The sequence below is a fragment of the Podarcis bocagei genome (assembly GCF_964188305.1).
Source record: "Podarcis bocagei genome assembly, chromosome: 4".
Classification (NCBI taxonomy): domain Eukaryota; kingdom Metazoa; phylum Chordata; class Lepidosauria; order Squamata; family Lacertidae; genus Podarcis; species Podarcis bocagei.
Window position 1 is genome coordinate 47822433 of NC_138128.1, and position 18130 is coordinate 47840562.

General features: G+C 42.4%; 1 protein-coding gene across 1 annotated transcript in view; it reads right to left on the minus strand.

Annotated features, from left to right (window-relative positions):
• CFAP43 (cilia and flagella associated protein 43) overlaps positions 1 to 18130 on the minus strand; it is a 48835-nt gene that overhangs the window by 27789 nt on the left and 2916 nt on the right. The window contains exons 3-15 of the mRNA XM_081191996.1: positions 17578 to 17674; positions 16140 to 16307; positions 14701 to 14851; positions 14332 to 14491; positions 12996 to 13046; positions 11084 to 11163; positions 9244 to 9375; positions 7204 to 7320; positions 5107 to 5187; positions 4446 to 4594; positions 3705 to 3808; positions 2431 to 2571; positions 1300 to 1469 (exon numbers count right to left, since the gene is read on the minus strand). Coding sequence (XP_081048122.1) covers positions 1300 to 1469; positions 2431 to 2571; positions 3705 to 3808; positions 4446 to 4594; positions 5107 to 5187; positions 7204 to 7320; positions 9244 to 9375; positions 11084 to 11163; positions 12996 to 13046; positions 14332 to 14491; positions 14701 to 14851; positions 16140 to 16307; positions 17578 to 17674 — 1601 coding nt within the window. The remainder of the gene's footprint in view (positions 1 to 1299; positions 1470 to 2430; positions 2572 to 3704; positions 3809 to 4445; positions 4595 to 5106; positions 5188 to 7203; positions 7321 to 9243; positions 9376 to 11083; positions 11164 to 12995; positions 13047 to 14331; positions 14492 to 14700; positions 14852 to 16139; positions 16308 to 17577; positions 17675 to 18130) is intronic.

An 18130-nucleotide genomic window follows, 5' to 3' on the forward strand; every position in this document is an offset into this window, starting at 1 on the left:
ATGTTAAATCTTTATGGGGGCTGCTGTTTGTAGTAGGCTTTACTGCCAACCCTACATGTAGTTCTCTTGGGCAGAAACCAAGTCGCTTCTGTATTTCATACAACTCACCAGTACTAAATGTAAAGCAGAAATTGGAGCTGCTCTCCAGGATGTTACAGTCTTGCTGGCCCCGTGAAGTTCTTGTGAGTACAAGGTTTCCTAGTTGCTCAGTGTCAAACCAATAGACCCCACTACAGCTCTTGGCTTTGCAAACAGAGCCTTGGAAGCATGGCAGGAAATCTCCTATCTACTATGCGAATGCCAATCAGGGACTGAGACTGCCAGGCCCTGGCATGTGCCAGTGATGTCATCAGTGCTTGGAATTAAATAGATTGATTTAATGAAGTTTCCTAAATTAGTTAAAGAAATCTCTGAACTATGCCTGAAAGTATTTCCCGTAATTGGCAGGTGAACTGAATGAGAATTAAATTCATTTTGATGCAGGACGCTGAACAATTTCAAGTTCATCTTCAAGTTCATTCTCCCTTGATGCACAGCCTTAAGTTACTTCCAACTTGATTATTTTATACTTCACCACAGCAGCTTGCAACGTTCTGAATGTTGAGGAAAATTACTGAGGACCAACTGGATGAACTTGAACTGTGAAATCAACATGAAGGAACTACTTCATTTTGTACATGAAAGATCATGAACTGGAGCTAGTTCCTTTTTGGACATGTTATTAAACTTGGATCACTCCCTAGTGGTGAGCAAGATCCAGCTCCAGCCAAAGAGATGGATAGTACAAAGAAGAAAGTGTGACCTCAAATCAACACTTCTACAACGGCCATACCTGAACTTTGTGAATGCTTCTCCGATACCGCTGAACAAGCACTGGCACTGAAGAAAGGTAGAACTACATCGAAGAGGCAACCTACAACACAGCTATGTCCTCTTTTAGCAAAAAAGCACAGCAGACTGGTTTGAGGCCAGCATTAAGGACACAGAGATTGTTATTGGTGCAAAGCACGAGGCTCCTGTGAACTACAAGTGTGCATCCTGCAAGAAGATGGTAGATGCACTGAGAAAGCCACACATAGCTACTTATCTAGGATAAAGTGTCAGATTTGGAAAACTGGGGAGTGCATAAGGAAAATGGGAGTAGGAGTTAAACCCTCTTCCTACTGCTGTAGGGCCCAGATTGTTAGGCTCCAAGGCTGTGAATTCTAAGAGCTTAAAGAAATGGAAATGCAGTTAACAAATTTCACATCTAGGTTGACCACCTTAAGTCACCTGATTTATTGTGCAATAGGATCATACCTTTGACGTAAAATGGTATTTGCAGATGAAAGGTGCCTGGGTAGCATAGCCAAACACCGTGCTGTCCTTCCGCTTGACTACAGAACTTAGAGCATGTTCTAGTTCATACACACGGGTCTGAATGACACTATCTTTCAACTGCCCTCTTTCATTGATACACTCATCATTTTCTACAGGAAAAAAAAAAGATTCATAGTGGGATGGGGAAGAGAGAAAGACGTTACTTCCATGTCAGTAGTTATCTCTCACTAAAAATAATAATGTAAAAAGCACATGATAAGTGTTAACTACATAGATCAGGCTCTCAATCAAATGTGTAGTTATAGCCTGAATCTCTAGAATATCTGTACAAAGGACTCATCCACACTTCTGTTTTCCCCTGTGAAAACCCCATTCACTGCTGAATTCGAACAAACATCAATCAGGCTTTCTCTGGATTGATGTTTGCTCCGATTTAACACTAAAAAGCTGGTTTTCTAGGGGAAAGTGGCAGGACAACAGCTAAACCACTCAGACCCGTGCCTAGAAAGCATGGGACAAACAAAGAACAGCTGGGACGCATGTTTTCTTGGCACTTGACAAGCGGAAGTGTAGACAAGCCCAAAGTGTGCATCCTCACACTTCTCCCTATAAATGAGACACTATGGAGATAAGAAGCAAAGGCTTTCTCCATTTTCTTGCTTTTTGTTCCTGGTTCTACTATGCTAGATTCCCTTCATTCTCTGTGATTACCCTACACAGAGAGAAAGAATTAGAAGTATCCACAACGAAATGTGCAGAGTGGTAGAGTACTCCAGCTTAGCCACATCCCTTCCCAGTATGTTCCATTCCATTCCCACCCTCCTAACTCCAGTTTTCTGTTCCCGCCTCCAGTTAGCCAGCATTTCATGATCACAGTCCTGTTCTCCCTCCCCTCTTTAGAGTCCACCCCAAATAATGCTTGTACTGTTGTGAACCTTGGGGTTCTCATTAGTCTGCTAATACCCCCCACCCCCGTGTGTAGATGGTCCATTTTGGCAAGGAAGGGCTCCACACCTGGAGAATGGGTTTCCAGTTAGCATATTTGATTTTTAAAAATGACTAATACAGGACACAACTATAGCAGAACTTCACACGGTATTTCATTTTTACCCAGAACAATCTTTGAAGGAAGATTAAATATCTCCACTCGTGCCCTTTTGATCTCCGGTGGACAAAGGAGTACAATCACTTCAGTTGAACTCTTTTCTACATCATAGACTGAAGTTATATCAAGAATCTCACTGGTCATTGCTAAAGTGAAGAGAAATCAGTATTTCAAGCAAGGTAGAGAATCACAATGATATATTCCTTCTATTGGCGTACAATATATTAGGAGCTCTGGGAAGGTAACACCAAGTAAAGAGGTAGGTAGACTAGCTTTTGAAATTAGGGCCTCTTTGTCTGTGACTATTTCTCTACAGGAAAAAACCTGAGAACATAAGGAAAGCCCTGCTGAATTAGGCGCAAGGCCTATCTATTCGGGCATCCTGTCAATCAGATGCCTATGGGAAACCTGCAAGTAGGACCTTACTACAACAGCACACTTCCTACTTCTGATTCCCAGCAACATTGGAAGTAGAAGATAGTCAACTTTATATCACACATATACACATAAAAACCTAGTCCCAATTGAAGGCACTCTTTATCACTTGTAATTTGTTACACAACTTAAGCATATTGCAAACTGCAGCTTGGAAGGTGGACAAACCAGAATTAGAAAGCTGGTTTAAATCTCTCTTTGCCAGCACCATGACCCTGATCTGAACAAATGCATTCAGTCTTATAAAAGAATGTAGGAGTTCCGATAACAGTTCTTTTCACCACTTTATTATTAAAAACTCAAAGAAGCCCATTACAGCTCCTTTGTGCAAGGGTGTTATGCATAACGTTAGGCTTGCTCACCCCAAAAAGAAATCAGCATGATAGATACACCAGGTCACAATGAGTGGATATGTATCAGTTCTATTATTAACCCATTAAAAAAAATTGAGTTGGTCCTCAAAATTCCAATGAACAGAAAGAGCCTTTAGGAAACAGCCCCCCTCCCCCAATTACCTGCCATAGTGTTTTCAGATTTTCTTCTGTAACTATAGAAGCTATGCAGACACTTATTTATTTTTAAGGAAACTAAAGCAAATATTCACAGGGTGCTAGCAAAAATCCAGTGTCAAGGAATTTCCTTTAAATGTGGATAGTATACAGGCCGGATGATATTCTCTCTCAGCCTTAAGACAAACTATTATTTTGAAGTAAAACCTTCAGTTTCTGCAGAGTATCATCTTCTTTAAAAATAATCAGGAAATAATATCCATTACCATTTGCAAATATTGCAGCCAGCATATGCAGTCAACAAATATCCATGAATTTTGAACGTACAGTATTACCTACGTATCCAAGGACTTGAAATGATTCCATGGGCAGAGCATTTAAAATAAAGATATATCCATTTATTGTTGACGTTATGAGAAACTGACCACTTTGTTCATAGCTTGAGAGGGAAAAGGAACAAATATAGTACATCAAAAATTATTTATTAACTATTTATTTCACTAAAAGTATACATTGCTTGATTGTTTAAAAATAACCCTCAAAGCTGTTTACAAAAGATAAAACAGTAAATCAAGAAAAAAATATAACCCTACTTTAAAGCATACATAAGTTAACAGACTAAAGCTACTCCAATTTTCTAAGCATCTGAGTAGGTGTGTATAAATAGTAGTGTGACGGTGCCTACTTGATCTAAATAGGCAGAGTTCCAGAGGATGGGGGCTGCCATGCTTAATTAAGTATTGTTTTTGTCTTGAAATATGGCAACTGATATGGCAGGGAGATGGCGGCATCTGTCACTCCCTCCAGGGGCTGCTGGTGCCCGACCAGGGCCGGATTTAGGTTTGGGGGGAGGGGAGGGGCTGGAGAGAGAGAGAGAGAGAGAGAGAGAGAGAGAGAGAGAGAGAGAGAAAAGCCGCCTCCACCGCACGCGCGCAGTCCATCCCACCACTAGGTCTGGGGGAAGGTGAACTGGCCCCCTCCAAAAAGGGTTTGCTGACCCCTTTGTATCCGGTGGGCCCCCTGCGTGTGTTTGAGCCCAGGCAGTCTTTTTTGCTCTGCTTTCTCAATATACTTACTGCAAAAATTGAATAGGATGCTCAGAAATGGAAACTCGGTGAACCACCCTAGGCGTTTCAATGGCAGTAAGATCTATAAAGTAAAGTTGGCCCTTTTTAGTTCCCGCTGTGACACATGAACATGAAAGGCTACAGGCCATTGCAGTGACCTATGGAAAGAACAAATGACAGTGAATTTCACCGTGACAGGGTCTTAAGAAACATTTTATGGCAATGACAAGGATTCTTAGTTTTTCAAGTGCAAGTTACTTTTATGGGGTTTCGAAAAAGAATCCTATCAATCACGCATGGATCATTATTAGGCCATACTTAGTTAACATAATTCTTCTTGTTTTATTCTTGACACATTTGCATATGAAACAGCTTCAGAAATGTTTTTAAAATTCCACAGAAGTTCAAAAGCATGCTTTGTAAAATAGCAAACAGTGAATCCATATATATAATATCATATTCTTTTTCATTTTTCTTATTAAGTACCATCAGAGTACTCTTGGTTTTTCTATACCAAAAGCTCTATTGGATAGACTGTTTTACTAGGAAAAATAATATTGGTCTCTCTCAAAACTCTAGTTCTCTGCTGGACCAAATGTATTGCTGGCTTGAATAAGACAACAGATAAAATGTCTCATTAATTACATACTCAGATTCTGTTTGTGCATACCAAGGTATGTAGACATAGCTTGCTGACAAAAGCACCATCTTCCAACTGCCAAACATGTACCTCTCCTGATCCTGCTACAGACTACAATATAAGAGGGGAAAACGCTGTAAGCAACAATTGAAAATAAATCAGGTTGGTGACTTGACATACTAGCTATGCACACCAGTGTGCTCTATTTGCACTGAACAAGTTTACTTAAGAGCCAACAGATGTAATGGCAGCAATTTTGTATGCTGGATCCAACTTTAAAAGCCAAAGCAAGTTTGCGAGTGAGAAATTCAGAGCTTCCGACCAGGCTCCTGGGATATCTCCCATCAGCACTACTCTCCAGGCACTTTGATCCTATCTGGGACTCTGAAACCTGAAGCTGATGCTACTCTGGCTCTGAAGAGGGAGAAAGTATTTAGTGAGAAGGGCAAGGTGGTGCTAAGCCATCGGAGGAAAGAGGCTTCAGATCCTTGCTTCATGCAACCCATTTGCTTTTAATATCAGATCCTAAACCCCATTTCTATGTTACTAGAGCAGTTCCAAATTTAAAAAACAAAGATGTGCTATCCAATCTATCTGGTCTCCCCCCAGGACATTATTATAGACAAAACAAAATGGAGTTCCTAGAGAAAATAAGTAAGTTAGCAATCTGTTGACACTCAAGCTAACACACCTTGTGACTGAGGGCGTACTTGTGGCTACACTATTTCCAGATTTTAGTGAGCAGTTCTCCTTATTTGTTTACGGGGCAGTTATGCAACAATGGGCAATCATTTTGCATTCATCCTGATTTGCTTGTAGCATGTTTATATGGCTTCCTGTTGGTAATTCATTCGTCCCGCCATTTTTAATGCAGTTCCCTATTACTCGCTAAACCACATAAGGCCAGTTTCTTTTGATTTGCTGTGCTAGGATGGCAGAGACCTTTAATCTCGTTGAACTGCACAAACCTAACTTGAATACCTCTCACAAAACTGTGACAGTCTAGAAGCACCGATTTCAAAAGGGAGTCATGTGAGATTAACTGTAAGAGGCCTGAAATCTAAAGGTGGTGCTTAAACTACCTACCACTGCAAAGGGATGCAACAACTTTGCACCAAGAGTTTCAGTATACAGAGAGATAGTGGACTTCAACTCCCATCATCCCTGACCACTTGCCATGCTGTCTGGGAACGACAGGAATTGGAGTCCAGCAAGGTCTGGAGAGCACAACCCTGCCTACTCCTATGTTCGGCTTACTAGTGAAATGCCTCATCCTCTTCCTTCTCTAGCAGTAGGACTAAAGCAAGGCTCATTAGCACAGCTCCCACTGCATGGCTTATATACATTGAAATAAAAATGCCAGTTAGTTACAGTGGAACCTTGGTTCTCGAACAGCTTAGTTGACGAACAAATTGGCTCCCGAATACCAAAAACCCAGAAGCGTTCTCATTTTTGAACATTTTTCGGAAGCCGAACGTCCGATGCGGCTGGCGGCTATTGTTTCCGGGGCACCTGCGCCAATTGCAAGCCGCACCTTGGTTTTCAAATATTTCAGGAGTCAAATGGACTTCCAGAATGGATTAAGTTCGACAACCAAGGTTCCACTGTATTTGTTTGTTACAGGTGGTGACCATTTTTGTGCAGGGGTTTTGTTCCCAGCCCCCACATACATTTGGCAGAGCATGCATAAACCCACCCTGCCCCATTATACCCCCATTCTGCCCTCTTCTGGGTCCAAAAGGACCCATGCATCAGTGATCGCGTGTCAATTGGACAAGCCAAAAATGGTCACTGCCTGTATTTAGTTTTTATTTACAGCCTGCCTTATCCAGCTGCTTACAGTGCTTTGTAAAATGAATAGGATAAAAACATCAAAATAGAACAATCAATATGGAAATAGGTTTTCGGATCTCATTTGGAATCTTGAATTGTAATAGCCTTCACAAGATGATGGTGCAGCCTTTTCCCAACTGGGCGGCCTCTAGCTATTTTGGAGCACAATTCCTACAGCTAATGGAAGTTGTAGTCCAAAACATCTGGAGGACTGCAAGCTGGCAAAGGTTGTGACAGTGCATTAAAAAACACTGGTTTCTCTCTTCTGTTATTTGGAAAATAAGAGTTCCTTACCACACAGTGCTTGTTTCCTGGAACAAGAAACCCAGCTCCTACAAAATGGCTTATACTGGCATCCATTAACTTGATAACATGTTCATTATCGTTAGGATTAAAAGCGTAGAGTGATCCCTGTTAAGTGGATATGATAATCTATTATGAGGACAGAAAAAGCATATCCTAAATTCTTTGAGAAAAATGCACCTATCTTTCTCAATTTTCCTTTTTAGATGTTGAGAAGTAGATTTGAACTCAAATTGACGAACATCAGGTTACAGTGGTGCCCCGCAAGACGAATGCCTCGCAAGACGGAAAACTCGCTAGACGAAAGAGTTTTCCGTTTTGGAGGTGCTTCGCAAAACGAATTTCCTATGGGCTTGCTTCGCAAGACGACAATGCCTTGCGAGTTCCTGCGGGTTTTTTTCCCTCCCCCCCTTTTTCTGAGCCGCTAAGCCGCTTATCAGCTGATCCGATCAACCGATAAGCCGCTAAAAGCCGCTAATAGCGCTAATCCGCTAAGCCGTCAATGGGCTTGCTTTGCAAGACGAAAAAACCGCTAGACGAAGAGAATCACAGAACGGATTCTTTTCGTCTTGCGAGGCACCACTGTATATGATTCAATTATTTTATGCATTTCCATAAAGGACTGAAAAACTGGCTGTCACACTAACAACTTGCTTTCTGTAGCAACCACATGCAATTTCATTGACATTTGACTACTTTTTTTATCCTGATTTACTGCTAATATGGCAGAGCACAATGAGGAAATGCTGGTAGCTATTTTCTAAGAAGAAGAAAGATAGGTGTAAAGTGCCCAGACTCTGAGATCTTTTTAAACAGCCCTTCTCCAGGTGCCCCTGCCAGGTGAGGTGTAAAAGATAAAGGACCCCTGAGAGTTAAGTCCAGTCTCAGAGGACTCTGGGGTTGCAGCGCTCATCTCGCTTTACAGGCTGAAGGAGTCGGCGTTTGTCCGCAGACAGTTTTTCCGGGTCATGCGGCCAGCATGACTAAGCCGCTTCTGGCGCAACGAAACACTGAAACCAGAGCAGCGCATGGAAACACCGTTTACCTTGCCGCCGGAGCGGTACCTATTTATCTACTTGCACTTTTTGCCGTGCTTTTGTACTGCTAGGTTGGCAGGAGCTGGTACCGAGCCACGGGAGCTCACCCCATCACGGGGATTCGAACCACCGACCTTCTGATTGGCAAGCCCAAGAGGCTCAGTGGTTTAGACCACAGCGCCACCCACGTCCCCAGGTGAAGTGTAGTGGGTGGCTATTAAAGGAAGGGACTTTTCAGTGGTGGACTGCCAATATGGTTGTGGAATGCTCAGCCCAGAGAGGCTCAATGGGTGCCCATGATGTTATATTCTCAGTGCCAGGCAAAGACATCTTACCTTTCCAGGGCTTTAATACAGGCTAACCTAAGCGTCACATTGAGGATTTGCCATCCTTCCAGGGGCCAAATGCCATGTGGATGTGACCAAAGTGAGCATAACCAACACATAAGCACACATACCCCATATATTAATCACAAATAAAGCACATGTATACATAAATAGACACACACACCCTGCCCACACCATAGATGCACACACACTCACTCAGTGGGAGAACGACATATTAGCAGAAAAGCACAGATACATTCAAGCAGGCAGAGAAAGATATACAGAGGTGAGCAGATAGGCAAGCAGGCATGCACACATATTCAAGCAAGCAGAGACACACATATACACACACTCAACCATGGGTTTCCCCCCAGCATTTTTACTCCCAATTACAGAGCTGTAGTAAGTGGTTAAAAGTTTATTTTAGATATATGACTTAATCTTCTGAATTTCATACCTCAACCCTCATTTGCATGTTTAGGCAAAGATTAAAATCAGATGCAAAATCAATATCCAGCACTATTTGATTATTTCCTACATGAGCTGCACTACTGTTGCGTACGATAGATCCCAAATTGTACTGATTATAGGCTCATTTTTTAAAATATCCCAAGTTAAGGTAGGAACCATTTATCAGCACCTTAGCAACTTTGCCTTTCACAATATACCTTTTCTGTTTCTACTAATAAGTAAAAGTAGTCAGGGGAGAAGATAAGATTTGTTATGGGCTCTTCCACTTCCAGACAGTCCTCCATCTGAAAACTGTTGCCTTTGATTTTATATAAACGCACAACGCCATCCTAGGCAAAAACAGACACACACCTTTAAAAGCATAATTAGCAAGACAGCATAGCAACCAACTAGGTGGAATTAAATAGGGACAGTGTTTTCCCAATCCTGTGTTTTCCCGATAATGTTTTCCTAATTATTATCTAAATAATACCCTCCCAACACACTATTAGTGAAAATGTACATGTATTTGCCCCTTATGGGAAAACAGCAACTTAGAGAGGGGCAATTTAAACTGGGATCATGGTGCAGGGAGAAAGATTAACCTCTTCCCTCTGTCAGTGCTCTAGCCCCAACCAAATTTGTTTGCCATCCTGTGGCTACTAAAAAAAAGGAAGTAATGATAATTAAGAGGTATTGGCCTGAATATAAGCCACACCCACAAATAAGCCACACCTTTAAAATTCAAGGTTTATTTGCGGGTGTGGCCCACCTCCCAGCACTATCGACTCCCGGCACTACCTTCCCCACTGGTGCCAAGGGAGGCTTGGGAGCGGCAGGTGGGCTGTGAGCTCCCAGGCTGCTTTCGGGGGGGGGCACTTTGCGGGCGGCCTCCCCCTTCTTTACGGCAGCTCGCGCATCACTGCCCCACGCTCCTGGGCTGCTCTCTGGAGGAGGGAGCTGTGCTGCTTTGCCGGTGGCCTCTCCCCTTATTTCTGGCAGCTGGGGGAGGCTTGGGAGTGGCAGGTGGGCAGCGTGCCACTGCCCAGCACTCCTGGGCTGCTTCCTGGTATGTGGGGGGGGGGGGAGCCATGCGGTAAGGTTGCAAATATAAGCCGCATTTTAACTTTTCACGGCCCAAATTTGAGAAAAAAGTGTGGCTTATATTCGGGCCAATACAGTCTATCCACTCACCATCTCCAATGCCTTACGTCTAGTTTGGCTCTTAGGACTTAGGTATAAGCAACAAGTTTCTGTGTTTACATTTGGTGCAACTCCAGGATGGCATATTATGGCAGCAGGTGGGTAATTAGCACAAGGGTGTGGCTGATGCCTGTGAGTCGGTGTAGTATAGCAGCTAAGTGACTGAGCTACAGATCAAAGTCCCTTATTTGAATATCATCTCCACCATGAGCTTACTATGTGACCTTAGGCAAATCTCTCTCTCTCTCACCCTATCACACATCCTTTGCTCTGGAATGCACATTTTTTCTTGCAGAAATAGCTATTTTTAGAGCTCCAAACAGGTCAGGACTAGGGGTGGCTGGGCGCTTTCACACTCTGACCCTCAATGTTGTTCCAGTCTGAATCCAGCCTGCACACCTGCAATTAGGTAAAGGTAAAGGGACCCCTGACCATTAGGTCCAGTCATGACTGACTCTGGGGTTGCGCCGCTCATCTCGCTTTATTGGCCGAGGGAGCCGGCGTACAGCTTCCGGGTCATGTGGCCAGCATGACTAAGCCACTTCTGGCGAACCAGAGCAGTGCACGGAAACGCCGTTTACCTTCCCGCCGGAGTGGTACCTATTTATCTTCTTGCACTTGACGTGCTTTCAAACTGCTAGGTTGGCAGGAGCAGGGACAGAGCAACAGGAGCTCACCCCGTCACAGGGATTCGAACCGCCAATCTTCTGATCGGCAAGTCCTAGGCTCTGTGGTTTAACCCACAGCGCCACCCGCACACCTGCAATTAGCATAGGACTAAAGCTAACATTGGAGTTTGGCTGGCTGGCACTCACAATGAGGCTACAGTCCTCTACCAAATGGTGCCTTACATACATTTCCAGCTGTATAGAGTCCATCTTTATGAAGTGCCATGGCAAGCAGTCTGACGTTCTGAGCTTCCTTCTTATCTTGAGCTACAAAAAGAATTAATAAAATAAAAGAGATTTTAAAAATTTATCACTTAAATTTCATAACTAATCTCCAAAGGCAGTATTGCCACTCAGTACTGTGGAATAATAAGGAACAGGGATGGATGGATTTTTCATCTGTTTCAGTTTTATATGTACTCACTCATAAGTCCATTCCAACCCATTTCTGCACCATTCTAAGGTTTTGTTTTAAGAACAATAATACAGTTTTTGGCTCAAAAAATGTATCAAAGGGCACATAAAATGTGTATCACAACATCTGAAGAAAGACAAAACCCCAAGCCTAACTGCAATCTGAGCTGCATATTAGTCTGGGAAGTGTGAATCAGGCGGATTCATTTACATATACAGACCTTTCAAAATTCTTACTAGTCAAAAATTATATTTAATGCCAGGATATAGCCGCAAAGGCTTATTTTTCTCCTTGTAGAGTGCCACTCTGTTGAAACAAGGATCACCACAAGTAAAGGATCCTGGATCATCACAAAATGGAACCATGGTTATGTCACAGAGGCTATGAACCTTCTATAGCCACTTGGATTTGCACTTTTTGAAAATTGCACTGCCACATTTTTCCATAGAAAAATATGTTTAGGATTCCAAGGCCAAGGACCTGGTCTGCCACAAAGGGATTATGGGCAATAATGAGCCCAGAGTAGAAAACATCACTGTGGCCTTCTTTTTGCAACTGGGGGTGAAGCCCTGAGTTAAGAAGATAAATAGGAGAAGGGCTGAAGCTTCTGCTCCCTTCAAAATAAAGCCAAAAATGCAGTTTCACTTTATCAAAAAACAACATAAAAAGTAAAAGTTAACAGAGGGAGCAAAAGTGATTTAATCAAAGGTGATAATGCATCTCCCCTGTTGCACACCTGCCTGAAACCCGTCAGGATTTGGTCCCTTTGTGATTATTCAGCTTTATTCCTACTATTTTAATCCCTATTGTCCTTCTGATAAGACAAAAAAGTAAAAGGTAAAGGTACCCCTGCCCGTACGGGCCAGTCTTGCCAGACTCTAGGGTTGTGCGCTCATCTCACTCTAGAGGCCGGGAGCCAGCGCTGTCCATAGACACTTCCGGGTCACGTGGCCAGCGTGACAAGCTGCATCTGGCGAGCCAGCGCAGCACATGGAACGCCGTTTACCTTCCCGCTGGTAAGCGGTCCCTATTTATCTACTTGCACCCGGGGTGCTTTCGAACTAGGTTGGCAGGCGCTGGGACCGAACGATGGGAGCGCACCCCGCCGCGGGGATTCGAACCGCCGACCATGCGATCGGCAAGTCCTAGGCGCTCAGGTTTTACCCACAGCGCCACCCACCAAACCAAAGGAGCGATGGAAGCATCAAAAGGCTCTAGTTCTTCCATCAGCATTTCCAATCCCTCCAAAACTATCTATCCCCCATCCTTCTTCTCTGGTAAAAGTGTGGCAAACACCCATTGTTATGGTGTAATCCTTGTTATGGTGTAATGCTTGTCTGCATGCACATATGCTTTCTTTATTACACAGAGTGAGAGAACCTCCTCTTCTTACAGTACTATTCTTTAGTATATCTGTTTTTCAGTGTACAAAATTTAGTACTTTGATAATGGATTATCATTCATAAAACTTTTGGAGGTGGAATTCGCATCTGGACAGCTCATTTTCGTGGCCATCCAATTCTACTGCTGACACTGGAGAGTTTTCTGATGAAGTCACCAAATAAAACACCACCCCCTCATTTCAAATATGCCACTCTGATTAGCTGTTTCCTACCAGACAGCAACATACAATCCCCTTTGCAGATGCTTCCTGCAAAGTCAATTAGCATTAAAAAGTAAATACCTTCTGTTTTCATACTCTGTGATAACGATCGAAAAGTTGCCCTTTTTTTTGCTGGAAAGGAAACAAGGCTATGTCAGTTGCGGCCTACACAGTATATTGACAAGTGTGCTGCAGGACCAGACATGATATAGTTTAAAAGAAACAAAGGCTTCCTCATTACACCAACCTGCTTGTAGATTTTTATAGTGTAGAACCAGTATTTACTGGATTTGTGAAGCACCTACTGTAGTTTCAGAAGACTGCAATAATCACTTCTATGGGGTTTGGTTTGGGAACTGCATACCTTCATTCTAAGTAGTAATGTGTCGCCTAGGCATACACACACATGGATATATGGGCAATTGACCATGTTTTGGCTTTCCTTCTTTCCCTGAAGATGGAAGGCATTTATGTGCTCTCACAAGAAATGTCTGTATTGTAATAATGTCCACAGCAGAATGAAATAACTATTGGGGTGGTTTAACGTGATGACATTAATTAAAAATGATAAATATGAAGATGAGGGGAGTTCAATGTGGCAGAATATTAGGAGCACTGGTCAAATAGTTTTAAGACCACCAGCTGTGAAGCTAGTGGGTTCAATAAATCTATTGCATTTCAGTGGCCATAGGAGACCCACACCATTCCAATCAAAGATGGCTTCCATATTTTTAAAGCATGAATTGTATGATAGGGTCTAAGTTCACAGCAGCATTCAAAGGTCCACTCTTAAAACAGTCACCATTTAGAAGAAGAAATGGAATTTTTGTCTTTGGCACTAACATACTAATTTATAATAGTAGTTACAAAGTGGCTCAATTCTTGATGTGTGCAGGCTCCTGGAGCAGAGATTGCTGCTGTTCTGCTCTTCCTTCCTGCTGCTGCTATGTTGCAGCAAGCTGAAGACATGGTTTGTCTTGTCATATTGCCTGAATCCAGGCATAAGCCATGTCTCCTCCAGATAAACACAAGATGTAAATGAAGAACAAACCTTCATTACAGCTCCTGGTTTGTCTGTAGCCAGACATTTCAATAATCCAAACTGTGATGACACATTCAGCCAAACCACTGTTTAACTCACAGCACCACAGCAGTACAATGACTGAAGAAGGAGCAAAGGGGCCATTGTCTCTTCTTTGGTACCTTGTACTTGTGCTAAGCTGTTATTTGGCTTAGCAGTACCAGATCAGTGTGTGTAACCAGTGAATTGTCCAGGTACAGGTGCAGGTGAAGAAGAATTACACATAGTCTAAAACGTGGGGAGGCAGTTGCCCCTCTCATTCTATGAAAGGGACCCTGGTCATCCTAATGAATCAGAAAAGGCTGGGGACAATCTTTGATTTGAAACTGCACTAACCTTTAGCATCTGGGGAAAGCTTTTGATGGATAACTGTAGCCTTGAATGTGTCTGCACCAATTTTCAAACAATATCCTTCTTCACAGCCCATATACAGATCAGAGATTTGAGTCCAGCAGTGGGAAGTAGGGTGAACATAAGGTTGAATGTCATCTTTAGGCTTCAATTAAAAAAAAACACATTTCAGTTACTAAAACAAAAGTACTAAAAAATAAATTACTCATTCAGTGATGACTGGCATTGATTGCAGTTATCTACTTTTCACAGGGAAAATTGCTGAGTGTTTTGTAAAAAGTTGTGCTGTCCTATATCAATGATATTTCAATAGATATCTTGACCACAAGTAGTTATATCCATAGCAGAACTCACCTTAAATGTTTCTGCTTCATCTCCTACCAAGCCAGCAATGGCTGAATTGGGCAGAATAGGGCCAAAGTAAGGATCATTGTCCATGGGATGGGAGAAGAAGCTGTTTTGCTCATCTGCTAAAGTTCCATCTTCAGCAGGAAGCCTAACTGACCTGAAGCAATGAGAAAAATGGCACAGAAGAAGCATATTTGGAAAATTCAAGCGGGACTGCAACAAACTGTTGAAGTCATGCTCCCCAGGATACCCCATTCAGCTTTTTCTTCTCCACCTCCAACAGCAATCTGTAGTCACTGTGCATGCTTAGTTCTCATTAGGCTATTTCAAGTTTCTTAAGACTCCCTTATTCCCCCCCATATATTTTTTGTACTTCTGGGTTTCCCCCCAAGCCTGTTGATTAAGCTGTCATCTGTTCTTGCACACTCATCTACTTCTGTGCAGCGGCTGTTAGGGTATGTGTTCACATTTCTGCTTACTCCACATCCAATTATCTAATCAGACTGAAGCTGATTTAAGGAATAAAATAATAATAATACAGCAGTATTGGTCAAGAAACTACAAGACTAATATGCGGTGGTGGAGGGATCCCGTGGCCTCTGTACAGAGCTTGAGCAGTGCCATGCGTGCGCCATCTGTACGGCGCACACGCCCCCGGGTGGTTTGCTGACAGCGCTGCTCAAGCGTTGTACGGACGGCGGTGGAGGGTGTAGCCGCGAGCGAAGGATCCTCTGCATGCGGCTGGGGCGGTGTGATGGTGGCAGGGTGAGCCTCCCACGGGGTGCCTTCTTGTCACCCCCTCAAAGGTGGCACCCAGGGTGCTCCGCCCTCCCCACTTCCTCCACCACTGCTAATATGGACTGTGGCTTATGTCATGTGAATGCAGCTTCAAAAATGAATAGACATTGGATACACAGTAAGCATAATGTGAACATATGCCTGAGGACTGGCACTCAATCCAAAGCATCACTAATAAAGTCCAGGGGCATAGTCTGAAGGCACATGAAGCTGCCACCTTGTGGAAGCAAAGCAAGTCTGGGTCACTTCAGGGCTTGGATCGGTGACCGACTGGGAACCACATGTACACTGTGTTGGGTTCCATGATGGAAGACTGGGAGAGCGGGGGCAGGATATAAATGTAAGAAAACAAACAGAAAATGAGTTAATAATTGGAAAATTTCCTTTTAAAGACAAGGAACCACGAGGGCTATTCCATATTTCTAAAATACGTTTTTCTAAAATGCAAAGGACGGAACATGTTTATTTTGCCCAAGAGACATGGATTAGGCACCTGATATACATAGCAACTCTTTAATCTGTAGACCCTCACCTGAAAGCATGCTTTACCATTCATCAGCTGCAAGAACACTCTTTATCTAGCACAAAAATTAATCTTAGTGTAAAATAAAAGTAACATTTGAAACATCTCTTTCTATTAACCTTACTTTGACTTCAAAATGTGCTCTTCATTATTCCGCTCAATGGTCCAAAGTGTAACAGAAGTCCCATTATATAAACACAACTGGTGCCAGCTCATGGGGTTAAAACTCATTGCGGTCACTTCTACTCCCATCTGTGACTGACTGCACAAAATAACTTTTTTGTTCCAGTCCCTAATCAAAAATGAAAGAACGCAAAAATATTAATTTTATTTTTTTGAAATTTTTTTTGTAAATTTATATTCGGCCTCTCTATAACAGAAAACATAAAATCACACCATAGAACAAGAACCATAGAATCAGATAGAATGCCAGCAAAAGAGGATTAAGTGAAAACAATTAACAGTGCAATTATATGCATGTCTATTAGGAAGTACAGTGGTACCTTGGTTCTTGAACAGCTTGGCTCCCGAACTCTGCAAACCCGGAAGTAAGTGTTCCGGTTTGAGAACGTTTTCCAGAAGTCAAACTTCCAATGCGGCTTCCGCTTGAGTGCAGGAAGCTCCTGAAGTCAATCGGAAGCCGCACCTTGGTTTTCGAACTTCAGGAGCCGAACAGACTCCCAGAACAGATTAAGTTCGAGAAACAAGGTACCACTCTAAGTCCCAACGAGTTCAATGGGGCTTGCTCCCAAATAAGTAGGGATAGAATTGTAGCCTAAAATGACAAGAAAGTGACTAACCAATCCCCCAAATGCTTGCTGAAACTAATGTGCTTTACATGTCTTTCTAAAACCTCAGGTGACTGATATGCTACCTCAGACAACTTATTTCAGATGTAGGGGTGGTGGGGACTATGGAAGATTATGGAAACCAGCAGTATTTACTGATTGTGGAAAATGAGGTATCATTTGGAACTTTTTTCAAATGAATCTAACTTGTGCACAGTGAATTTAACTTGTGGTTTTCAGCAAAAGTGTGGTCACTTGAACAAAGTGTTTTGAAAGTCAGAGTACTTTTTAAGGCCATAGGCTCACTGCCTGCATCTGTTTGCATGAATGGATGTTTGTGAGTTTGTCTGTACAGGCAACTCCCCATGTGCATGGGGGTTGCATTCCAAGGCACCACGCATGTCAGCGGGACACATATAAGTCCACGCTGCCCCCTTGAGGCGCTAAAAATGGCACACATGTCAGCAGTTGCACATGTGCCAATCACGTGCAAATGGTGAGTTGCCTGTATTATGCAAAAATGAAGACATTCCTATTTCTGACAGGTGTTAAATTAGCTACAGACAGCAACGGATCTATTAGTAAGTAATATGAATTATTAAGTAGCTAATATTATAATATATTATATTATATTATATTATATTATAATATAATATAATATAATATAATATAATATAATATAATATAATATAATATAATATAATATAATATAATATAATATAATATAATATAATACAATACAATATAAACAATTTATCCATATTGTAAGCTTACCATATTGTAAGGGAAAAGTCTGGGATTGAGGAGTAACTGGCCAGGTAAGGACCTGTGTAACTGAATGCAAGCAAGGTGTAGTCCAGGCTGGCTTGTCCTAAAACATAAAATAGCATGGATTTAGTATCTCTGCAGCTTCATGCTGTCGTGCTATTTCCTATCATACCATACCATATCATAGGGCTTTGTCTTGCCAACATAGGAGGGTCTAATTTTCTTTCACTAGAGTGTTATAGTAAACACTATGTACAAATCTGTACAACCCTGGTGGTTTTGCTTAATTCATTTGAATAGATTGATATTATGAGTTGTGTGTGTGTGTGCGTGCCAGACCCCTCTAATCCTTGGATTTATCAAGTGTTAAAAGCTAGTCATGCCAAGATAGCTACCTGTTGAGGTGATGGGGACAAAGAGTCAGAGCATGGTGTTTGATTTCTGTTTGAATTGAAGGCTACAGCTATGGGAGACACAAGATCATTTCGGGGTGCCGTAAACCCCTCCATCGTAGGCTAAAGTAGTATGTGTAAATAAACCACATATCATAAAGACACCC